The sequence below is a fragment of the Prionailurus bengalensis genome, chromosome C1 (assembly GCF_016509475.1).
Source record: "Prionailurus bengalensis isolate Pbe53 chromosome C1, Fcat_Pben_1.1_paternal_pri, whole genome shotgun sequence".
NCBI classification, from domain to species: Eukaryota; Metazoa; Chordata; class Mammalia; order Carnivora; family Felidae; genus Prionailurus; species Prionailurus bengalensis.
Genome location: NC_057345.1, coordinates 98,117,457 through 98,143,450, shown reverse-complemented (window position 1 = coordinate 98,143,450; position 25,994 = coordinate 98,117,457). Strand labels below are relative to the sequence as shown.

Here is a 25,994-nt window from a genome sequence, read left to right as displayed (position 1 = left end):
AGTTTCTCTGTTCCACAGTCAGTTTCTTAGCAACTGCTCTCTTAATCACCAGCGCTTGGACTGGGGTGAAGCAAGGAACGTGCTTAGAGCCAATGCATAAGGAGGGGCTCCTTTTCATGGCTCACCCTACACTTGCACTTGCTCCATCTGAAAGTCAGAGCCCCCTTATGTTCTGCACTCTGGGTCTCCTTTGTCAAACCCTAGTCCCACCCCGGTACATCACCAACTACAGTGCATCACTTCCAGTGTGATGGAAAGAGCATTAGTCCCAGGGTGAGGGAAGCAGGAGGTGTAGGTTAATTACAGAGAAGATAACCCAGGACCTAACTAGGGGAAGTGAAGGAAGTCATTGCAGAAAAATGAGAGAACAAGATTTTGGTCTGGAGACAGGAAAAGAAGTGAAGGGTCAGATGCAGGTTGGGAAAAGCCCTGTGATCAGGATGAAGCTAAATGGCTTAGGGGCGCCTGGGTAGCTCAGCTGGTTAAGCATCTGACTCTTGATTTTGGCTTGGGTCATGATCTCACGAAGGGCTCTGCGCTGACAGTGCAGAGCCTGCTTGGGATTCCCTCTTTTTGCCCCTCCCCTACCGATTCCCCCTCCCCCCTTTTTTCACTCTGTCTCTCAAAATAAATAAACATAAAAAATAAATAAATGGCTTAGCATATGGAGAGTGAACAAAATTGGGTTGCCAGGAGCTTGCTTTTACTGGGAGCTAGTAAGGTCTCCTGTTAAGCCTTGCATAATCTCATGTTGTGCATGTACAGCCCAGATGTTGACCAGGGACTTGTGAGGAATTCATTTATTTTGTGTCTTTTTTCCCCCCTACTCCCCAACCTCACCCTGTATGGCTTCCTCCATTCCAGTGTCCTGTTCACGAATTCCAGCTGCTCAGTAGTCCCAAATTCTGACTTCTGCCTCTTGCCTCCTCAGCTCAGACTTCTGGGCTCTGTTTGGTCTCCAGTTCTCTGTGCCAGTTATCCTGAAGTTTTCAATGCGCAGGATGGTGGTGGGGCTCTCTAAAGGATTGCCTGTAGTCCTGTGACTGAATATAGTTGCCGCACATATTTCTTTCATATATATATATAACTATAGTTATAATTTCACATATTACTTTCCTACCATTATAGTTTATAGGCCCTGGTGGCAGGCCAGTCTGGTATCAGTTATTCTGTCATGGCTGAGAGTGGATGTCATGTATGTTCCACCTTAATGTTTTTTATTTTCTTTTTTTTTTTTTTTTTTAATTTTTTTTTTCAACGTTTATTTATTTTTGGGACAGAGAGAGACAGAGCATGAACGGGGGAGGGGCAGAGAGAGAGGGAGACACAGAATCGGAAACAGGCTCCAGGCTCCGAGCCATCAGCCCAGAGCCCGACGCGGGGCTCGAACTCCCGGACCGCGAGATCGTGACCTGGCTGAAGTCGGACGCTCAACCGACTGCGCCACCCAGGCGCCCCTGTTTTTTATTTTCAATTGAAGTTTTGTGTATAGTTGGGTATTTGTAGATTGTTTTTTAGGATCATTATGGTTTAAGTGAGTGTGTTGAAAATATGAGGCATTTTTGTTAAAGAACAGGATAGTTTATAATAGAAGTCACTTGAATAGAACTATATAAGTGAAATTTTTCTAAAAGATTTTCCTAAGAAAGAACTTTTCTTGTAATTAGGCTTTTATATTGAAAAATAGATAAATGGGTGGGTAGATAAGATGGATGAATCAGCTTTAGAGCAGATATCTTTCAGTCCTTGATGTAGACCTACCTGGAGAGCTTTAAAAAAATACTGATGCCATAGTCCTACTGCACACTGGTTAAATAAGAATCTTAAGTTATATTTTGGGTATAAAAAATTTTTATAGTATTTTAAAAATACTGGCAAATCACACCAGGTGATTTTTGTTATTCAGTGAAGGTCAATAACCTCTACCTTAAAGAACCTTTGCCAAACTCAGTTTTAAGTTTTTCTGTAAATTTTTGCAAAGTTCAAAAAGATTTCAGATAACATCCAAATTGATGGTAAAAACGACACCTAAATTCATATATATCATCAATTTTCTCAGGGAGCTAGATTCAGAGCTGTGATGATAAATCAAGATTTCCTATCCAGATATATTGTTTTCATGTAGTATATTGTTGGACAAAAGCAGCTTGTTTATTGAACTTCATTCCATATCCATTCAGCTCTTTTGTGTAGTAAATATTTGAATCTTCACCATATACCAGGTATCATGCTAGGTGGTGACTGTGTATAGTAATAAAAAATACTGAGATGGTCTTTGCTATCTTGGAGTCTTACAGTCTATGTGAGACTTGAGATTGAAAATATGGCTCAGTAGTAGTTCACTTTAGCAGTTAACTCCAAAATAAAATTCATTCCTTTTTGGTTTTACAGAAAAAAAGTTAATTTTAGGAGCGTCTGGGTGGCTCGGTTGGCTAAGCATCTGATTTTGGCTCAGGTCATAATCTCACAGTTCATGAGATTGAGCCTGCACGGGATTCCCTCTCTCCCTATCTCTGTCCCATCCTTGCATGCATGTGTGTGTGTTCTCTCTGTCTCTCTGTCTCTCTGTCTCTGTTTGCATGTGCCTATCTAGTTTGTGTGCCTATCAAACACCTAGGCCTCAGATTCACTTACCCAGCAGAATGATTGTTTATGACTAGAAAAGAAGAATTGAGTATGGCTAAGAGTTAGCTTAAATGAGAGGAATATCAGGAGAGAAGATTTGAGAAATAAACCTATTCAGACTAATTAGTTACCCATGTAGCAAAGTAATTAGTTACCCACACAAAGATGTGTGTTGGTAAAAATGTTAATTGGTAAATCATTACAAAAGTAAAAACTCCATTGCTTGGTCATTTTCCTTTGCAGCGGTGCAGACATGATTCTGATCATTGATGGTTTTATCTATGATTTCTGCATGGCTGGTTCCTATCTTTTAAAAATTTATTTTATTTTTAATTAATTAAATTTTAATTTGAGAGAGAGAGAGCTGGGGAGAGAGAGAGAATTTTAAGCAGGCTCCGCATTCAGTGAGGAGCCTGATGTGGGGCTTGATCCAACCACCCTGGGATCATGACCTGAGCTAAAGTCAAGAGTCGGATGCTCAACCAATTGAGTCACCCAGGTGCCCTTGGTTGCTATCTTTGAGATCTCAGTATAGACTCTTCAAGAACCCTTTTCTGTGTTCCTGTTCTAGAGTTTTTTGTCACTCATGTCATCTCTATCACAACTCTATTTAAATTTTTGTTTTCTCCTTACTCAGGATGTAAGGGAAGGAAGAAGAATACCATATGTTATCTTGTTTACTGCGGTATCCCTACCCTTTGAATGCTTTCTGGCAAATAGAAGAATTCAGTGCATATCACTAACGACTGCATACTTTTAAAAAGTTTTAAAGTCACAACATGATATCATATATACAGAGAAGTACTTAAAAATACAGTGTAAGGAGTGACTAAAATATCTTTACAAATCTGGATTTTTGGTGTATTTTTATATCTAACTACTTGATAAATGAAACTTTTATTTCTTTAAAAGAATTTTTTTAATGCTTACTTACAATTGAGAGAGAGAGAGAGCATGAGAGGCGGAAGGGCAGAGAGAGGGAGACAGAATCCAAAGCAGGTTCCAGGCTCTGAGATGTCAGCACAGAGCCTGATGCGGGGCTTGAACCCACGAACCCATGAGATCATTCCCTGAGCAGAAGTTGGATGCTTAAGTGACTCAGCCACCCAGGTGCCCCTTCTTTCTTTTTAAAATGTTTGTTTATTTATTTTTGAGAGAGCATAAATAGGGGAGGGGCAGAGAAAGAGACAGAGAATACAAAGCAGGCTCTGTGCTGTCAGCGCAGAGCCTCATGCAGGACTTGAACTCACAAGTTGTGAGATCATGATAGGAGCTGAAACCAAGAGTCAGTTGCTTACCTGCCATCGAGGCACCCTGGAACCACTAGGTATTTTTTTTTAGTTCTGTGAAAAGAACTTGCTGAGACACTAAATGGCATCAAGATTCAGAAAGTTTGGGAGCTTCTTGGCTATAGTTTATCCATTGTTTTATTTTTATTTCTTTTAAAAAATATTTTCACGTAATCTGTGCATCCATTGTGGGCTTGAACTCACAATCCCAAGATGAAGAGTCACATGTTCTATGGACAGAACCAGCCAGGTGCCCCTCTGTTGCCAAATATTCTTAATTGTATATAGTGTTTTAGAGATACCCCACTTCTTTGCCACATGTCTGTTATTTTTTTCCTTCTTGGTTCTAAGACCTTTCATGTTGATTCGTTTTCTTTTCCTGAAGTTTATTATTTTTAGAATCTTCTTTAGTAAGAGTCTAGGGTTTCAGTTTGTCTAAAAGTATCTTTACTCCGCTCTCACTTTTGGAAGTTTTTTTGCTGTGTATAGCATTTTATGTATAGGTTGTCGGTTAATTTTTGTTGTTAGCACGTCAGTTGTACAAGCACATTGCCTTTTTGTTCTTAAGAGGTCAGTAAACTTTGTTTTTCTTTGAAGGTAACCAGTTTTTGTTTTCTGACTGCTCTTTAAAACTACTGCTTTTTTGGTTTTCTCAATCTTTGGATTATGTCTTTCATCAGTAATCTCTCCAAATATTACATCTGTTCTTGTCCTTCCTTCTGAAACTCCAGTTAGATGTATATTAGACCTTATATCATTCTTCGTGTCTCTTAACTTATGTTTAGTTTCAAAATGCAAGATAGGCATTTTCTTCTGAACAATCTCAGTTCATGAATATTCTTTTTAGCCATGCTTAACTTCCATTAAATCATACCATTACATTTAAAAGTGTTAAAATCTGCCAGCCAAACACCACCCCCCCTTAAAACCTTTTTATGTTGAGATGTGTTATCAAAAAAAGTATACAGCACCTTTGTATTCTTTCCTCATCTTTTTAAATAGTTGCCCGACCATTTGCTAGCTGTTTCATTCTTTAAATTTAGTAAACATAGATATTTTGCTTCTGTTAGTGGGTCTTTTCTTCCTCTTTGTTTTTCTGTTGATTTTTACTCATTTCCTTATATATATGGCTTTTGTAAAGTAAGAACTTTTCATTTACTTGAAAAATTATTTATGCAGATTCTTTGTCTAGAATTATGATGGTTTTCTCATTAAAGGATTGAATTTCCTTTTACTAGTGCCTAGAAGCACTACCAGTTGGGGCCATTAAATTTCCAGAACATTGTTTTGGACTACCAGATGATGTGTACTTTGTCTAAAAATCAACGTATGTGGTGCTTTGTGGCTTCTATTTCTAAGGGTTTTTCCTTCCTGTCTTCCACAGTATTATTGTAACTTTTGTTTAGTCCCTTAGAAGTGTTTACTCTTTTTACATCTTTACACTGAGGTGATAGTTCTTTTATGTGGTGTAGCTATGCACATGGGAAAGCATCATCACAGTCAAAATAGTGAGTGTATTTTTCATCCCCAAAAGTTTCACCTTTGTGTTGAAAGGTAATTTTGCTAGATAACTAAGTCCTTTGCTGACAGTTTTCTTTCAGTAATTTAAAGGTACTGCTCCACTCTGTGACTTGCACTGGTTCCATTGAGAAGTCTGTTCTGTTTTTATTCATCTGTATATAATGTATCTTTTTTTCCCTTCCAACCACTTTTAAGATTATTACTGGCTTTAAGCAATTTGGAAACAATATACCTCAAGAGTAATTTTCTTAATGTTTCTTGTGCTTGGCGGATATTGAAGTTCTTAGATCTGTAAGGCTATTTTTTTTTTCTTTTATCAAATTTGGAAAAGTTTACACCATTATTAGAATTTCTTCCAATATTTTTTTCTTCCTTCCTCTCCCCATTTGGGGATGCCAGTTATACATATATTAGAGTTATCACAGGTGTCCCCAAACTCACTCACTATTCTTCTGCTCCTCCCACCCTCATTTTTTTCTCTGTTTGATTTTGGATTGGATTAACAGTAGGTTAGACATTGTAGAAGAAAAGATCCATGAATTTGAAGACAGCATTAGAAAGTAATAGCCTGTTGTCTTACTGAAGTCTTCCGTAACTGCAGTATCAGCTGATGTCACTGTGTGCCCTTTGAGATTTAATTAAAGTTGGCTTTTATTCCCTGTTCTCTTTATGTGAGAATCCTAATGTCTTCACCAAGCTTTCTTGAAATTTCTACCCTTTTAGGTTCCCATAGTTGCTCAGAGTTCCTACTCTCTGCAATTCTTCCTGAACTCTTAGGGCTTATTATCATTTCCCCTTCATATAGAGCCTTAGGTAAGGAACATAGTCTCATTTTAAAATTTTCTTAAAAACATGAAGTCTCGGGGCACCTGGGTGGCTCAGTCAGTTAAGCGTCTGACTTCAGCTCAGGTCATGATCTCGCGGTTTGTGGGTTCAAGCCCCGGCGTCAGGCTCTGTGCTGACGGCTCAGAGCCCGGACCCTGCTTCGGATTCTGTGTATCCCTCTCTCTGCCCCTCCCCTGCTCACACACTGACTCTCTCTGTCTTTCAATAATAAACGTTAAAAAATTTTTTTTAATAAAAAAAAAATGAGGTCTTTATGTGCATAGTAGACTTTTTGTTGTTGTTGAAGGATTGAGGTTTTACATTGTTACAATGCAAATCATTTAAAATTACTGGTAAAAATAGCAGTGACAACTAATTTTAAGCCCTTACGGTGCTTCAGTAAGCAAAGCACTATGCTTATTAAGAGCTTTGTGTATTTTGACCAATTTAATTCTTGAGATAGTCCTGTAAACTAAATATTAATTATAAATTTGTTTAAAGAAGAACCAACATACAGAGGGTTATCCAAATTATTCAACTGTTACTGTGAAGATGGAACATACATTGTTAAATTTTCTAAAGATTAAATGAGAGAATCCATGTAGGATACTTAGCACAAGACACCTGAAAACATAAGTAAGTTCTCAAAAGAGCTATTGCTATCTATACATTGATAAGTGCTTAGATAATATGATGTTTGGGACTTATTTCAAAGTAATCTTGAAGATAGAGTGGTAGGGGGTATCAACAAAATTATCTATAAATAGATACTTCAAAAATACTTATTTATTTATTTAGAGAGACAGCGTGAGTGGGGGAGGGGCGGGGGGGGGGGGAAGAGAGAGAATCCCAAGCAGGCTTCACACTGTCAGTGCAGAGCCTGATGCGGGGCTCGAACCCATGAAACTACAAGATCATGACCTGATCTGAAACTGAGAGACGCTTACCCAACTGAGCCACCCAGGCACCCCACTTTTAAAAATATTTTTTTTACTGTTTGTTTATTTTTGAGAGAGAGACAGAGAGCCCAAGTGGGGAAGGGGCAGAGAGAGAGGGGAACAGAGGATTTCCGAAATGGGCTCAGAGCCCAATATGGGGGTGGAACTCATGAACTGTGAGATCATGACCTGAGCTGAAGTTGCACGCCTGACTGAGCCACCCAGGAGCCCCTAAATAGATACTTTTGAAAATGGATGGTAGGTTCAGTGGAATTGAACTGCTAACATATGTTTAAAATTTTATGTTATCTTTAAAATGGAGTACTGAATTACAAAAGAAACTGAGTCAGAATTACTATGTGGCAGGTTTAAAAAATGTTTCCCTAGATACTAGTTTGGTTATAAACTAAGATGATACATTTTTCTAGAAGTGCCAGAGTAAAATCTTATCAATTGTTACATGCTGACAGTTATTAAATAATACTGTGATTACTTGGTGAGTAGCATCCCTGTACAGCTCAGGACCTAGTAAGACTAAATGTGCATTCAAAAGTTATAGTTTGGGGGTGTCTGGGTGGCTTAGTTGGTTAAGTGTCTGACTCTTGATTTCAGCTCAGGTCATAATACCAGTGTTGTGGGATTGAGCTCTGAGTCAGTTCTCCGTGCTGAGAGTGGAGCCTGCTTAGCATTCTCTCTCTCCTTCCTTCTCTCTCTCTGTCTCTGTCTCTCTCTCTCTTTGCCCCTTCCCTGCTTGCACTCTATTTCTCAAATAAATAAACATTTTGAAAAAAGTTACGGTTTGAAGTTAGTAGATAATTGATTTTCAGTCTTTTTACCTTTTTTAAAATATAGTTTTTACTTTTATTTTAGAGAGAGATCATGAGTGACGTAGAGGGGGAGAGGGAGGAAGACAGGAAGAGAGAGAGAATCCCAAGCAAGCTCCACACCCAGTGCAGAGCCTGACGCGGGTCCCTGTCCCATGACCTTGGGATCAGGACCTGAGCCAAAATCAAGAATTGGTTTCTCAACGCACTGAGCCACCCAGGAGCCCCCTCAGTCTTTAAAAAAAAACAAAAACTTCTTATTCATCTCCCAGTCTTTACTTATGAGAACCATGTTTTCAAGAATTTCTGAGCAAACTGCATTAAACAGTAATTTATTTCTCAATAATAAAAAACACATATAATCCATGATGATGATTTCTGTTCAAAAGTAGATAACCAGTGGTATATTTAGTATACTCAGTTTCTATAATTCTAACCAAAACCACTGAAAGTCTTACCTAGCCTGTTCTAACTAAATCATGGGCACCTGTAATTTTTACCTACACATTTTGAAATGCTGAATATAGCTCATTGTGAGTAGAAGCCCAGGTTAAAAATCACTACTTCTGCTTCATATGCAAGATTAGCACCTAAGAAATGGCTTTCGTGTATTTGCATGTTAATCAGAATTATACTTAATCTATTTATATGTTATTCTTTTTTTCCTCTCCATTTCTATAATTTTGATTGAAAATGCAGTGTTACTCTGGCTAAGAGAATCAGAAGTAACTTGTAGCCAAAATTACTTCCATATTGCTTTTTTGTTGTTCAAGCTCCATTTTTTTCTTCTGAGTATATAATTGAAATTAAACAAGTGAACAGAGACAAATCTGATTATCACTATTCATTCAAGCTCTTAATTGTTCACTATTATTTATTATCTGAAGGCAGTTTAAGCAAAATGTGCAGGTCTTTTTTTTAGCATCTGGCATTTCTCTACTTTTCTAGTTTTGCTTTCTTTTCCTTAGTCTTGAAAATGACAGCTTCAGAACTGTGTAGTTTTATACATTCTGATTTTTTTTTCCCCCAGTGAGAGAGAGCTTACCTTCCTCCTAAAGTTTATCTCAAGCACTCTTAATTATCCTTAAAACATCCAGCTGAGATGTTAACTCCTGTATAAGTGGAGGAAAGGACACATACTTAAATGTAGGTATATCATAGTGTGTTTGCTTACTACTTGCTCACATGAATCAACAAGATACTTCTGTGCCTTTTTTTTTTTTTTTTTAACATTTATTTATTTTGAGAGAGAGAATGTGAGCAGGGGAGGGGCAAAGAGACAGGGAGAGAGCTATTCCCAAACAGGCTCTGGACTGTCAGTGTGGAGCCTGACACAGGGCTTGATCACATGAACTGTGAGATCATGACCTGAGCCGAAATTAAGAGTTGAACACTTAACCGTCTGAGCCACCCAGGTGCCCCAAGAAGATATTTCTAGAAGCAAGATTCTAAAACATTTATTTTTAGGTGAAAAGAGAAATACATTTGTACAGGGTTAAATTTTACAAATTAAAATTTTGTGAATTATGATACCAGTTGACCTTTCTACCAAACGCCTTTCTATTTATGACATAATCTAACTCAAAATCAAATTAGACAGAGTCACAAAGATCTTTCTTCCTCCCAATCTAAAGCTCACGGAGTTAAAAAGGTTAGCATGGTAATCTCATATTCCCACTTCATTTGTACAGATTTAACAAAGTAAAATTTTATTTTGGATATGGAGAAACTGTTATGGAATAAATCAGATGTTCTTCAATGAAAGAATGAAATGAAACAGCAATCTTTAGGTTACCTGTCTTATAGTAGATAGTTTTATTTTAAAATTAAAATACCCTTGTCCTTTTGTGCTACTTAATACCTTCAAAGGTATAATACAAGGTATACAAGTGCTAGACTTTATATTATACATGGGTGGGGTTATTTTTGCTTTAAAGAAATTCTTAAAAATCATAAAGTGGTCATTTTTGTTATATATATTTTACTACAATAAAAAATTCTTCGAATCATTGCACAAAATAAAAACCTCACTTGCTCTGTAACACCAGTCCTTATATTGCTCTACATTTTGCTTTGTGCTGCCCTCCATTTTTCCTTTTCCTCTTGAACCTAGCACTGTGAAACTTTCCTTCATCTTACCAAACTTTCCTTAGTGGTCACAACTTCCATGGCCTTTTCTCCCTTGACTGAGATCTCCACTGAAGACACAAACATCTAGATGCTCATAGTCTTCCTATTAATACCAGTTCCTGCCTTTACTTTAGTGATTTTAGTAGCTACATAGACAGTTGTAACTTTGTCAGTATGTTGAACTCATTTCCAGTGGCATTTTGCATGTGCCTTAGGTAGGCATTTAATTTTAGGTAATCCTATGGACCTTACTTTAACTAGAGCCATGTAAACTCCCAAATCATCGTAGATGCTGGTATCTCCATTGTCTAAGCTTGTTTGTGCAACTATGCTAGCTTGTATTATGTTTTGATACCTTATCTGAGTTATTGTCAGAGTTCTAGCTGATCATCCTGTTTTCCCTTTTCAGATTTACCTTTTCTATGTCTGATGAATTTCCTAGAACATAAATCTGATTATTACATCTTGGTTAGAATTTTTCAAGGGTTTCCCATTACTGAGAAGATAAAATCCAAATATTAGCATGGTATACCCAGCCCTTCACAGTCTGATTCTGGATTTTAATAATTATTATCTCCTGACCTTTGCATGGCTTTCATTGGCTAAATTGAAGTCTTTGTAGTTCCCCAAATATGCCTCTGCATTTAGCATAGGATATTATTTTGACTTCCCTGTGACGCTTTCCTTGGTATCAAGGCTGACTTAAGCATTATGTTCTTTTTTCAGTCTATATATATTTCCATTATAGCTCTTATCACCATATGGTGTCATTTCATATGTGTGCCTATTTATTACAAGAATATGAAGAATAATGGATTTATTTATTTTTTTTTACTCATGTATCCCTAGCATACAGAAGAATCCCAAAAATATTTGTTGACTTAATGAGCAATTTACACAAAGGAAATAAAACCAGCAAAGAAAACCATTCTACCTTCCTAGTAATCAAAGAACTGTAGTCTTTACTATGGAGTCCAAATTTTCACTGTAATAATATTAGGAAATACTAACATACACCACTCGTGTTAACAAAGTTATAAAACTGGTGTTGGTGATTTTTAATTGATACAACTCTTTTGGAAAATTTTGACTAATATAGTATGGGGAGCTGAAAAATTATTTCAAGTAATGAATGTAAAGACAAGATAAAAATTAGATGTAAAATTGTGTATACATTATGATTACACTTGTATTTTATTTTTTATTTATAAAATTTTTTAATGTTTTACTTATTTTTGAGAGAGATACAGAGCATGAAGTGGGGGTGAAGCAGAGTTAGAGAGCGACACAGAATCTGAAGCAGGCTCCAGGCTCTGAGCTGTCAGCACAGAGCCTGCCACGGGGCTCGAACTCATGAGCGATAAGATCATGACCTGAGCCGAAGGCAAAGCCCGGAGCCCGCTTTAGATTCTGTGTCTCCCTCTCTCTCTGCTCCTCCCTTGCTTACACTCAGTGTCTGTCCCTCTCTCTCTCCCTCTCTCGCCCTCTCTCTCTCAAAAATAAATATTAAAAAATTAAAAATAAATAAAAATAAAATGCATAATAAAAAGACTAAGGAATATAACCGTGGTAGTTAGTAGTGGTTTTATGATGTTAAAACTATGGGTAGTTTTCCCACCTTTGAAAGTATTTTTTGTAATGTTACAAATTTTATGATATAAAATGTATACAAGCTTCTCCAGTATCTGAATTTGAAAAAAAAAATGTAATTTTTTTTTTTAATTTTTTTTTTCAACGTTTATTATTTTTGGGACAGAGAGAGACAGAGCATGAATGGGGGAGGGGCAGAGAGAGAGGGAGACACAGAATCGGAAACAGGCTCCAGGCTCTGAGCCATCAGCCCAGAGCCCGACGCGGGGCTCAAACTCACGGACCGCGAGATCGTGACCTGGCTGAAGTCGGACGCCCAACCGACTGTGCCACCCAGGCGCCCCTGTAATTCTGAATCAAAATTCTAATGTAAGAGCACCTGAACAGTTTTTAAGTAAATTTTTTTGGTCTTACAATAAATAGCTTCTTAGGCATGGGTCAGAAGGGATGGGATTGGTAGTTAAAAGTTGCTCATGGTAGGGTGTGTGAGGCCAGCATAGAATGCAGATAATTTAAGTTATGGTCTCAAGATTGAATCATGTAGCAATTCTTTATTTTAAGAATTTCAGTAGTAAATATTCTGCTTTAAATGTGGTTTTGTTTTTGTTTTAAGGTATCAGTTTCTTGAAGAAGCTTTTCAAAACCAGAAAGGTGCAATTGAGAATCTACTGGCTAAGCTTCTTGAGAAGAAGAATTATGTTCATTTTGCAGCTACTCAGGTGCAGAACAGGTAAGTGTGTTGCCTTAAAACCATAATTTCACTTTAAAAATTATTATACACACTAGATCCAGTTTAAATTTGTTTCCCTTCTGTATTAAGCATATATAGAAAACATTTTTAGAAGGGTAAATATATGTAGAAGTTTGAGTTTGGATTATTATATGTGTTAATTAAGATTTAATTCACCAAAATTTTGAATACTCTTAAAATACATCTTTAACTCTTTTCTAATCAGTAAAACTCTATTCTTTGTAAAGCCTTAGTTAACGATGGAAAAAGCAGTTACTATGTAGAGTTGAATTATAAAACTTTTAACTGTGTGGTTGACATAGTATAGAGGAGAGAGTATGAAGAATGTCTCCTGTAAAAGAAGCATTTTTAAAGACACTACTTCTCGCAGAATTATTATTATAACTCGTATGTAATAGCACACTTTATGGCACATAGTAAACTCTCAAATTTTGACCATTGCTATTATTTTTATCAGTAATCCCATCAGCATTTAAAAATTCTATTCAGGTTAATTTCTCAAAAAACTAAATTTATTGATAAGGCAAGTTGGAATATGTTCCATAAGTGAGTACATTAACAAGATGAGGATTCTTGGGGTAGAAAGATGAACACTTGGAGCTGGCATAATTAAAATCAGTATATTCCTGGAGGTATGAATAGGATTAGTAAGTATTTTTCACAGTTTCACAAATATTGAGACTTTTGGTATTTCTAGAATATTAAAATTAATTACTTTATTTAAAATGGCAATACTTAAAAATATTAAATGGATGAATGAATAGCGCATTATACATTAGACTATAAGGTGGCAGAACTTTCATCTTAAAAAGTGATACCAAAAGAAAATAAAGTGTACTCCAAGGTTGTAGGTAATATGTAACAATGCAGTTGACTCTTGAACAACATGGGTTTGAACTGTGTGGGTCTATTTATATGCAGATTTCCCCCCTCCCCCCGATAAATATAACATTTTTTCTTTCTCTAGCTGGCTTTATTTATTGTAAGGATACAGTGTATAATGCATGTAGCATACACAATATGTGTTGATCAGCTGTTTATGTTATTGGTAAGCCTTCTGGTCAACAGTAGGTTATTAGCTAAGCTTTTGGGGTGTCAAAAGTTTTACATGGATTTTTGACTATCTGGGGATAGGTGCTCCTAACCTCCACTTTGCTCAGGGTGAACTGTATATACTTTACATGCACTAATTATGGATGGTTAATTCTTATGAAAATATCAGGATGTTTTAGTAATACTGCTGATATGTTGTGGGTGATATTGGAGAGGATAGCTAGCTGTCTTATAAATTACAGATAGATGTCCTTTTCAAAGAAAAGATACTTGATTCATATGGCAGTCCCATATTTTTGCACATATGTTTTATACATATTTTGTATATATGTTCCTGAATCTATGTATAGAGAAGTAGAACAAGAAGTTTATGTGTTATAAAATTGCAAAGGGTTGGAGAAATTCATGATTTCATCTCCAGATTTTTTTTTAAGTATTGAAATCTCCAGTGTTTCATTCCCTTTAGACACATAATGACCTATATCTCCATTTTTTAATGTACATTGATTTCTTTCTTCACAATTGAACATGTAGTAGACATGCTTAAACCAAAGGGAGTCTGACAGTGGCTAACTGTTCACTACTTTTAGCATGCTTAATGATTTCACTATTTGGCGGAGTCATTTTAAGTTAGAATCCTACATTATCATTAGTAATCAGCACTCTTATTTTTAAAAAGACATTTTCCAATCACATTAATAAGGACAAAATTGAATAAAATTTTCAAATAAGTGCCCAAACAAGCACTGAGGTATAGACAAAGGAGGGAAAATTATATTATTATTACTCAAATTTGAAAAGACAATTTAGAGGTTGGAAGTGTGGGTAATAGTTTGTAAAGAAGTTAGAATGTATAAAAGTTGAAGGCTACGTTCTTTGGTTAACATTTTATACATTTATATGGGTAGGATTCTCCCCCACCCATGAAATAGGTATCAGCAATTTCATTTTTGCAGCTGAAACCTTCCTATTCTAAAACATCGAACTCTTTTAAAACTGGATTGAAAATGTTTTATGCCCTTAATTCTATATAGTAGGAAAATTATTTTGAGAAGAACCTATGGAAGGAGGGGGCACATTTTAAGTGGTTAAATTGTAAGTGAAAATAGATGCTTCTAAGCTTAATTCTTACTGTTTCAACAGATAATTACTGTTTGCAACATTGTTCTTTTGCACATTGTTTTTGAAAAGCATTAAGTAGATCCAGTGTGCCAGATTTGACACTAAATAGCAGTTGTTGATGTCAGATGTTTATATATCACATTCATGTCACAGGAGCTAAAGGAGATTGCCATCTAGATTAATAAACTACCTTTATGAATTTAATTTAAAATTACTAAATATTTAATCCATTCTTTGTCTGTATAAATAACTTGTTTAGACCAAACTGAGTGCTCAGGTCTACCGAAACATAAGTTGTACATTTTGACAAGGGTTTCATTTTAATTACTTGCTTAAGTGCCCAGTTGGATGAATTTCTGTAACAGTTGATGATTCAGAGACATAGGATAAGTTGATAACCTAATGATGCATTTCTCTTATTCAGGATAAAAGAAGTAAATGAGACTAACAAACGAGTAGAACAGGAAATTAAAGTGGCCATTTTCACCCTTATCAATGAAATTAATAAGAAAGGAAAATCTCTCTTACAGCAGCTAGAGGTATGGTTCAAAACCAAAATAAAACAACAACTGCTTCTCTTGCTCTTTAGCTGTTTTTAATGTTTATTGAAAGGTCTTTTAGATTGGTTGGGGGGTATGGAAATAAAGACAAATTAAAAGCATTTTTCATTTCATTTTCTATTGGAAAATAGAGCTTTACTAAGTTAGTTAATTTGCAGCCCAATTCAGTAATACTGATTTTAGCTGTATAAATGAGGAGATAGTGTTGTCCTCTTAAGAATTAAAGAATTATTACTAAAATGTGATATAAACAAAGACAAAGCCAACCTACTACTCCCCCCTCCCCCACCCCCATCCCTGAATATAGGGCCTCAATTTAACTTTTACATGTGAATGTATATTGAGGTCTGCTTGAGTCCTTTGTGTTTTACTTTATTTTAAAAATATTCCATAGTTTTGCTAAAAATGCTGCTCATTTTGAAATTTATAAGCTTTAAACTTATTGCATTTTTTAAGATTAATATGCAGATATAAATTTCCAGATAAGAATCCAGTCAGTTTGAAATCCAAATTAAGTTTTAAACTGAGTTGTCTCTACTGACCACAGTTCATTGGTTCTCAAAATTTGGTACTCTTTAGTAGGTTCAGGTGATAAGGGGTTGTGTTTTCTGCATCATCAGTAGCAATTTAAGCTATGTATTTGATTTTTTAAATTTCTATTACTTGTAACCTCAACATTTCCACAGATTGTTTTCTGTTCTGTTCCCTCATAGATCATTGTAGAAATACTAGACACATAGTTACATACAAATGAAAGAAATTATGTTGGCAGTATTATTTCTGCATTTCTGTCTTTTGAAATACATCTTTTTATTGAGACACAATTGTGAGATTAAAAGTACTCTCACACATACCATTAAAGTTGGAGGTCTCTTTCCTCTTGTACATTCAGCTGATGCATTTAACTCTAATAGATTTTTGTTTTCAAAGACTGTACGTGGAGAACACTGAGCAGCAGCTATTTCTGATAACCTTTTGATAACCTTTTAACTTACTGCAAATACACTGTAACTGTAGGTCGAAAATAATCGTAAACCATTTCAAGAACTTTTGAATGAAAAGATGCCTTTTAATGCTAAAATATACAAAAATACTGAATCATAAATCTGCCACACACGCCTAACATGCTGAATTTAAGGAATAGATGTTTTCTAGTGTAATATGTTCTTAAACTTTGTAAAATAAAGGTTTTCCTATGCTTGGTAGAAGGGATGATTTCCAGGAAACTTGTGAATCAAACTTCTATCAGTTGAATACTTTTATCCATCGTTTTGCATTATAAAATGGGCAACTTGTTTTCTTAGGGAAAAATTGCCCCATGAGTCAAGTTGAGGTGTTCAGAAAATGGTCAAGTGCGAAGTAGATAGGTTGTTTGGCATGCCAAATGTCAGAGCATATAAGATATCACCTGTCCCTTCCGGGAGTTTTAGTTCCCAGGTAGTTTATTTTTCCTTTGCAGCATTTGCCCTCAAATTGGTCCTTCAATTCTTATTTATGCTCTTGTTCTTTGAGAACTTTTGTTATTTCAAAAGGTTCCTTAACTCTACTCTTAGAGCTTTAGAATTTACCTTTCTCATTTTGTCTTTTAAACGTATTTGAAGGAAGAGATTTTAACTTTAGCCTCCTGCTATACCAGTAGGTGGCACTAGTAACACAGAATTTTCTTTGGACCTAAAAGTGTGGAGTTGATTATATCAAATTTCTAAAGGTCAGCTCATTATGCCACAGATTCTGTATATTGGAGTAGCCTAATAGATACTATTTTTATTTATTGTTTTTTAATTTATTATTTTTTAAAATTTATTTATTTTAAAAGACAGAGAAGGAGGGAGAGAATCCCAGGCAGGCCCTGGGCTGTCAGCGTGGAGCCGGATGGGGGGCTCAAAGTCACAAACTTTGAGATCATGACCTGAGGCAAAACCAAGAGTCAGACGCTTAGCTGACTGAGCCACCCAGGAGCCCCTAGATACTATTTTTAACAAAGACGTTTTATCTTCTGAAGGAAAAGGGAGACATCAACTAACAATTTTTATATGTGGAATGCCCCTTTGTTAGCTTTGAGAACTAAGTTTTAGTTCCGCCTTTGTTTGCCTAAGTTTAGTTTCCAACTTTTGTTTTGATCAGAGGCTCATTACATAATGAGATGCCTGTTAACTTACCCTGATTTTAAAAAGTAACGTAGGTATTGTGTTCGTTTGCAACAGAAACGATGAGTTGGATTTTTCATACAGAATTCTTCATTGAACTCTTGTTCTGTTTCAGAATGTTACAAAAGAAAGACAGATGAAGTTATTACAGCAGCAGAATGACATCACAGGCCTTTCCCGGCAGGTGAAGCATGTGATGAACTTCACAAACTGGGCAATTGCGAGTGGCAGCAGCACAGCTCTACTGTACAGCAAGCGACTGGTGAGACACATAGTGTATTTATCCACAGGTCTTTACACTGATTTTATTAAGACTTACATTCAGTGAACTGTAGCTGTTTCAAGTCTAGATTTTGTATTTTTGCCAGTGTAACCGCCACTGCATTAAGATACAGAAAATTTCCATCACCCACAAAAGTTTCTTTGTTCCCCTCTACTCCTGACCCTAAGCAACCATTAATCTCATTTCTGTTATTTTCTAGAATTTCATGTAAATGGATTCATACAGTATTTACTGTCCTGAAGATACATGATAAATCATTTCTGCCAGAAATGTGCACTTGATTGCTAATATAGGTAGTCTTTTAAACACAACTGTCTCATCTCAGATCGTGGGGCTACATGAGCTTTTTATGTCTTTACCATGTTTGTTTTCTCAGGTAATACTTAATTTTTAAGACTAATGTGAATTTTTTCCCTTCAAGATTACTTTTCAGTTGCGCCATATTTTGAAAGCACGGTGTGATCCTGTGCCTGCTGCTAATGGAGCAATCCGTTTCCATTGTGATCCCACCTTCTGGGCAAAGAATGTAGTCAATTTAGGTGAGAATTAATTAGTTTTTTCAGTGTGACTGGGAACACTAAATTAGAAGGAGAAAGAATCTAAAACAGATTTTAGATCCTTAAAGCTTTACTGTAACATAAACTTCTTGGAAAATATGTTCCTCATTGGAAACTCACTTGTGCTCTGTTCGTGACATTTTGAAGAATGTTGAGCGTCTCCTGTGTGTAGATTTTAAAAATGTGTATTATTGTTGACTTTTCCCCCACATATTTGAAAATTGGTAATGACTGTTTTATGTCAAAAACTTAGCATATGGGGCTTCATTCTCTGGAAGAATTTATTAGATGCCCTAATAGTTTGTATATTAATTGTACCGAATTGTCCACTAGAGGAGGCCCTCCAGGATGCTGATGTGTGTGAAAGTCACATTGAGGAATATTTGAAAGATAAGAGTAGCGCTTTTCCACACAGAAGAGAAATGGGCTTCACTCTTGTCCACGGTGTGGACCTACAGACCATAGGTGAAAGTTACAGAGAGACAGACAAACAGCTCAATTTAAAACAAAGACCCAAAACTTCCCAACAGTTAGAACTGTCTACAGATTGAGGAAACTCACTTTGAAAGTAGTTAAGTTCTCACCACTGGAAGTGGTAAAAGCAGAGGTGAATGGATTTCTGTAAAAAAGTGATCTTTGTGTATATTAAAATTTGGCTATAGCCTTAGAGAAGGCATTGGCAAACTGTATTTTGTGTGGCATGGTAGCTAAGTTTGTTTTTTACATTTTAAAGGCTTGTAAAAATAAATGAAAGTAGAAGAATATATGGCAGATCTTATGTGGTCTGCAAAGCCTGAACTATCTGACCCATTAAAGGAAAGGTTTGCCAACTCTGCCTTACATCCAACCTTCCTAAAATTTGCCTTCTATTCCTAGAAAATAAAGGGCTGTGTGAGAGCCAAGGAAAATTGTCATTTCTAGGGACGTAAGTGGCTAAAACATTCCATGTTTCCATGGAAGACAGTTTTGTAGCAGTGTAGTACTCTGCCCTGAATAGTATGGCAATTCAAAGGAAAATGGAATCAGCATTAGCAGTCTTAGATATCCTTGAATCTTGTCCAGGAGAATTGATTTTGACTGACTAGATGTGCCTCCTCCAATAACATCTGTTTCAGATCTTTAATTTTCTGTACATTTGTGTAAATATAGAATAATACACAATACATTATTCTGAATAATCAAAAGTCAATTATTTGGCTTTGGACTATGTTTCTGATCTTCATCATCTTTAAACCTATCTCCCACCTCTGCTGTCCTGTCAGAAGCTTTGAGTGCTGATAGTTGTGAAAGGAAAGAGGAAAAAATAGTGGCAATCAAAAGTGGATGATTTAATCGTTTATATGCAAATTATTCTCATTTTTTAAATCCTTCAGGTAATCTAGTAATTGAGAGTAAACCAGCTCCTGGTTATACTCCTAATGTTGTAGTTGGGCAAGTTCCTCCAGGGACAAACCACATTAGTAAAACCCCTGGACAGATTAACTTAGCGCAGCTTCGACTCCAGCACATGCAACAGCAAGTATATGCACAGAAACATCAGCAGTTACAACAGATGAGGATGCAGCAGCCGCCTGCACCCGTATCCACAGCAACGACCACGACACAGCAGCACCCTCGACAAGCAGCCCCACAGATGTTACAGCAACAGGTGAGTATTAGAGCATGGCACGATTGATAAAAATGATGAAAGCCTCAAGACTGCACTCCGTCCTATTGGGATGAATTGCACATTTCAAAGTGACTAGCAGAGACAAAGCTCAAAGGTCAGAGTTTAAATATTTGCTCTGGGTTTGGCAGGGGCCTGGGGGAGATGTGACAAAGGGCATTAAAGAACTATTTAACATGGGATATGAAACTAACTCATGGTACTATGGAAGAGCAAAAGTTTTTATCCCTCCATTCCAGGTATTTTTTGTTTTCCACGTGTGATTTGGGGCCAGAAAGCCAGATATTTTTTACCTAAGATCAGATACATTCCTTGGGCATTTATTCAAGCTATTCCCATCCGTGTATCTCTTTTGATCTCCCCTCCCCCATCCAAATCAAAACCACTAGTCCAGGTTTGGATAAGTTAATGTTGATAGGCTTTACACACACACACACACACACACACACACACACACCCCAATGTTGATAGGCTTTACACACACACACACACACCCACCCACCCACCCCAGAAGGGATTGGGGCTAGAGTTGGGGAGAATGACTTACGCTTTATACTTTATACCATTCTGTCCTGTCGATTTTTACCATAACATTTTATCACTGAAAGATAAATTTATAAAAAATATTATTAAGCAAATGCAATTTCTACCTTTTGTAGCCTCCAAGATTGATCAGTGTGCAAACAATGCAAAGAAGCAACATGAACTGTGGAGCTTTCCAAGCCCATCAGATGAGATTGGCCCAGAACGCCGCCCGGATACCAGGGATACCCAGGCACAGCGGCCCTCAGTATTCCATGATGCAGCCACACCTCCAAAGACAAGTATGCCTAGAGTTACATTTGTAAGAATCATACAATTTTAAAATTAAAAGACATAGTTTTTCTTAAGCAGGTGGGGGCTCGGGGTTGGCCATTGATACCTTTGAAAATTTGATTAATGCTGTGTATCTTCTTGTTCCCCCAAATTACACATACACATGAATTCAATTTTAACAGCTTCTTTAATGGCATTAAACCCATTATATACTATGGGCTAAGAACCTCTGGTCTCGTCCAGCCAATTCATTTTACAGAAGTAAAAAACAAAGGAGCTTTTTATTTATCCACAATTACAAGAGGTAACGGTAAAGTCAAGATTAGAACCTTAGTTTCCTGAAATTGTTTCTCTGTTCTTTTCATGTGGTGTTGTGAACTTGATCTGTAAAAAGGACTTTGAAAACAGTAGAGCTGTGCTATATGTAATTTATTTATTTGGGTATAGCTTCTCTCTGTTTGTTTTTCTTTTTAGGATATAGATAATGCCTGCTATGAAAAATAAGTGTATTTTAAAACATGTTTTCTGATTTTTGCCTGAATAGTAGGTTATATTTGAATAGGAGTTAGGACTATAAAATCAGGCTACTTTTACATATGATCTCTAGTTATAAAATAATAAAGTTCATTGTGGAACTGTTACACTGATATTTTTCAAAGCATGCTTTAATAACCCTCAGAATGAGTATGAGGTCCTTGTCAAAAATAGATTCTGAACCATAGCCATTGAGTCCAAATTTCTAGGAGGAGAGTACTCAGAAATAGTGAACTTTTACTAACTCTCAGATCAGTCTGCATACTAAACTTGGATAAATAGTCCCAGTGCAGTGGTTCTTCAACTTTTATATGCAAGTACCTTTGGAAAGACTTTTGAAAAATAGGCACTCCCTCACATTTAAGACTGACATTTAAAAGTTCTATTATAGGGGCACCTATGTGGCTCAGTTGATTAAGTGTCCGACTTTAGCTCAGGTCATGATCTCATGGTTCGTGAGTTCGAGCCCCACTTCAGGCTCTGTGCTGACAGCTCGCAGCCTGGAGCCTGCTTTGGATTCTGTGTCTCCCTCTCTCTCTGCCCCTTCCCTGCTTGTACTCTGTCTCAAAAATAAATAAAACATTAAAAATTAAAACAATAAAGGTTCTATTATAAATTTAAGTTTCAATGATTGCCAAGGACATATTTTCTGGCATATTGTAATTACTGACATTATAAAATAAAACCGTTTCATCATTCTTAAACTAATCCAGTGGAATCCCAAATACTATAGCAAGCTCTTTTTTGAAAGTCCAAACTTTATTGTCTCTTTTATGCTTGGACCTGAATTTCTCTTCTACTTCGTCTATAGAATTTTATCTTTATATACTTACGTTTGATAGGTATCTAGATCAGTCAGTTGCAGTTTTCTGTGGGAAAAATGTCTATCTTAATTTAAAAATTCTTGTATTTCCAGTGACAGTAAAACTATTATTAAGCTTAAAAATATTATTTTGGACCAAATTTTCATTATAGTAATTTCTGTACAATTATACATAAATATACTTATATGGTTTAAGAATATTAGGAAACATAAAAAATAAAATTCTTCTGGGTACACATTTCTTTATGAGACAGATGGAGCCTTTTCCTTTTTCCTGTTCATTTGTGTGTGTGTGTGTGTGTGTGTGTGTGTGTGTGTGTATTTATTTTAATGTTTATTTAATTTTTGAGAGAGAGAGAGACAGTGCCAGCAGGGGAGGGGCAGAGAGAGAGGGAGAGAGAGAATCCCAGGCAGACTCCATGCTGTCACACAGAGCCCAGTGTGGGGCTCAGTCCCATGAGCTGCGAGATCATGACCTGAGCTGAACCAAAATCAAGAGTTAGGTGCTTAACTGACTGAGCCATCCAGGCGCCTTATATATATTTGTGTATGTTACTTGTTAGAGTTAGAATTCAACATCAGTTTTTATTACTGTTTTTTCTTGTTTCTGTTTTCTTACGATGCTTGGGAACCTATTTACAAAAACATGTATCTGGGAATTAAAGTAATTTTTTCATTTTCCTGAATTGTTTGAACTTTTGCAGATTATAAACTAAAACTTAGAATGAGCTATGAATACTACTTTATGCATCTTTTTATCAGTTGACAGTTTCTTCATGTCTTTTGTTGTTGTTGATCATCTTATATCAGAACCCACTCAGAGATTTATTAACTCAGGTGGGCACTTTGTCATCAGCTGAACACTTGTATCTTTGCTTGTCTCAGAGTATTTTCTGCCCCAGGGTAGTGTGTTAGATAGGATTTGAAATGGGTCAGAGGTGTGCTGTTTTAGGGGAGAGGGAGAAGGGCAATTATAGAAGGAGAAGAGAACCTGTAGACTGGCACATTCCTAGGGAAATTGGGTTTTCTTTAGAAAAAAGTACATATGAAGGTTGAAGATCTGGACATTAGTTTCCATAAAAGTGTTCACATAGCCATGTACCTGAAAGCCCACAAATATTACCAGGGAGCAGCTACACCCTTTGGAAGAGTGCAGAAGCTGCAGAATCATCAGACTTTAAGGCCCCTACAGAAATAAGTGAATGTTAGAATTTTCAGTGTTTAAAATTTCTAATTATTTATTTGTGTATGTATAATTTGTTTCCCAAGGATTTTCATCTATATTTATCTTAAATGATCCTAACAGTCGCTTAGAATAAGACAGGTGAGGTGTTACTCACATTTCTAAATTACTGATATTATGTGATTTGCCTAGAGTCACAGATTATTACAATCAGGAATTGATGTCATATTTCCTTTTGTACATTCATTTTTTTCTACCGTATCAGTTATATAATAGACAACTATCCAATTGTTTTTATTTTTAAAAAGACGGAAGAGTCAAAGAGGAATATAAATAGAACAGTGACTTTCCTGGCCTGATGTTTAAAAACTTTGGGGGCTTCTAGATCATCTATTTATGTACATCTTTGTTTGTAATAATGACATGTCACCAGGCTGGCAGGTTGAACATAATGGCAAATCTGCTTTTCCTAAAAAGTACACAAAAATGAGTAGGAAAACAAAAAGGCTAAGTTTGAGTTATTGTTACTTTTTTTGTATAAGTTGGAGAAGGCTTTTTCCCCCAGTTTTATTAATAATTGATGTACATCACGATAAATTTTAGGCTTACAGCATAATGGTTGGTTTACATAGATTGTGAAATGATTACAGTAGGTTCTGCTGATATCCATGATGTTATGTAGATACAAAAGAAAAGAAAGGAAGAAAATTCTTTTACTCCTTGTAATAAGAACTCTTAGGATTTACTTTTTTTTTTTAATGTTTATTTTTGAGAGAGAGACACACACACAGTCGAGCAGGGGAGGGGCAGAGAGATGGAGATACAGAATTAGGATTTACTTCTGTTCTGTATATTTAAAACTATGGTCATACTGTATGTTACATCCCTGTTACTTGTTATCTTTTAAATGGAAGTTTGTACCTTTTGCCTTTTGACCACCTGGCATTCCCTCTTCTTCCACCCTCCACCTCTAGAAACCACAAGTCTGAACTCATTTTATATGAATTTGTTTTTAAGATTCCACATATAAATGAGATCATACAGTGTTCGTTTTTCTCTGTCTTATTTCACTTAGTATAATACCTTCAAGGTCCATCCGTGCTGTGGCAAATGACAGAATTGTCTCATTTTTTATGGCTGAATAATACTGCATTCTAGACACACAATACACATTTTAGATACACACATACATACAACTTCTTTGTTCATTCATCAATGTATGGACACTTAGGTTGCTTCTGTGACTTGGCTATTGTAAGATAAGGCTTGCTTCTTTGTTCTTAGTCACAGGTATCAAGCACTTGTGTATCCTTCCTAAACTAAAACTTCTTGTGAAGGTGTAGTTCACATTAGGATATCCTGGCAGATCAAGTAATGATAACATCTTTTTTTCCTAACAGCACTCAAACCCAGGGCATGCTGGACCCTTTCCTGTTGTGTCGGTGCACAACACTACAATCAATCCAACCAGCCCTACTACAGCTACGATGGCAAATGCAAATCGAGGTCCCACCAGCCCGTCTGTTACAGCAATAGAGCTAATCCCCTCAGTTACCAATCCTGAAAACCTTCCATCGCTGCCAGATATTCCACCCATACAGGTTTGTATTTAAGTTGAATGACAGATTTAAAAGCTGTTAATTAGGAAGCATTCTTTCTTTTAAATTTAGGAACAACATTTTTTGAAATTTCCAAAGAGTAGAGTATTAAATATTTGATTTTGAAGTTATGTGTGGTAAAAAAAGATAATAAAAATTATGTGTGCTGAAACTAGCATGCCTCAATATTTTAAAGTTCTAAGATATCAGTTTTGTTAATCTTTCTGCCACCTGCCAATGGACAAACCTTATGTTAGACAAAGCACTCCTGCTGTGAGCTTGGATCCAGAGAGGACACCAGGACCCCAAATGTGGTCACATCTTTGTCATTCTTCTGTTTGGTCCAAAAGGGATGAGGTACCCCTTGTGCAAACAGGGTGGACTGAGAAAGAAAGTGTTTGCAAGGCCTAGGTATCAAGCACTTGTGGAGAGGAGCAGGAGGCATCCTGAGAGAGGCAGTGATGGTGAAGAGTAGAAGGGCCTCTGAGGCATCTGTCCCTTTCCCCTGTAATATTTTCCTGAAGAAACATATCTTTCAGTGCCTTATGAAATTTCATTAATTCATTTGAATTAAAAGCCTTTTATTAAAAAAACTTTTTTAGTGCAACGTACAAGCTTTATTTAACAGAGGCAACAAAGGCAAACAGCCACTTATATTAAAGGGAAAACAGATTAGAAGAGATTTTATCTTAAACACCTTAGAGAGGCGCCTGCGCCTGGCTGGCTCAGTCAGTGGAGCATGCAACTCTTTTTTTCCTTTAAATAATATTTATTTGTTTGTTCGTTTGTTTGTTTGTTTATTTATTGAGAGAGAGAGCGCGCGTGAGCGAGCAGGGGAGGTGCAGGGAGAATCCCAAGCAGGCTCCGCACGGTCAGCACAGAGCCCGACTTGGGGCTCATACTCATGAGCCGTGAGATCATGGCCTGAACCAAAACCAGGGTTCGGGATGCTTAACCGACTACTGAGCCACCCAGGTGCCCCAAGCATGCAACTCTTTGATCTTGGAGTTGTTAGTTTAAGCCCCACATTGGTTGTAGAGATTACTTTAAAAAAAAAAAAAAAAAAAAAAAAAAAAAAAAAAAAAAAAAGAACCATTATATAATAACTTACTTACAGTTGCACTTAACTGAGCTCTGTTGTAGTGAAGAATACAGCTCA

At 36.4% G+C, this 25,994-nt stretch overlaps 1 protein-coding gene across 4 annotated transcripts in view; it reads left to right on the top strand.

Annotated features, from left to right (window-relative positions):
• The window catches only part of TRIM33 (tripartite motif containing 33), a 131,382-nt gene that overhangs the window by 81,313 nt on the left and 24,075 nt on the right, over positions 1–25,994 (top strand). For all 4 annotated transcript variants that reach the window (XM_043575905.1, XM_043575907.1, XM_043575906.1 and 1 more), the window contains exons 5-11: positions 12,356–12,472; positions 15,093–15,207; positions 17,491–17,637; positions 18,080–18,197; positions 19,589–19,863; positions 20,541–20,705; positions 24,638–24,838. In XM_043575905.1, coding sequence (XP_043431840.1) covers positions 12,356–12,472; positions 15,093–15,207; positions 17,491–17,637; positions 18,080–18,197; positions 19,589–19,863; positions 20,541–20,705; positions 24,638–24,838 — 1,138 coding nt within the window. The remainder of the gene's footprint in view (positions 1–12,355; positions 12,473–15,092; positions 15,208–17,490; positions 17,638–18,079; positions 18,198–19,588; positions 19,864–20,540; positions 20,706–24,637; positions 24,839–25,994) is intronic.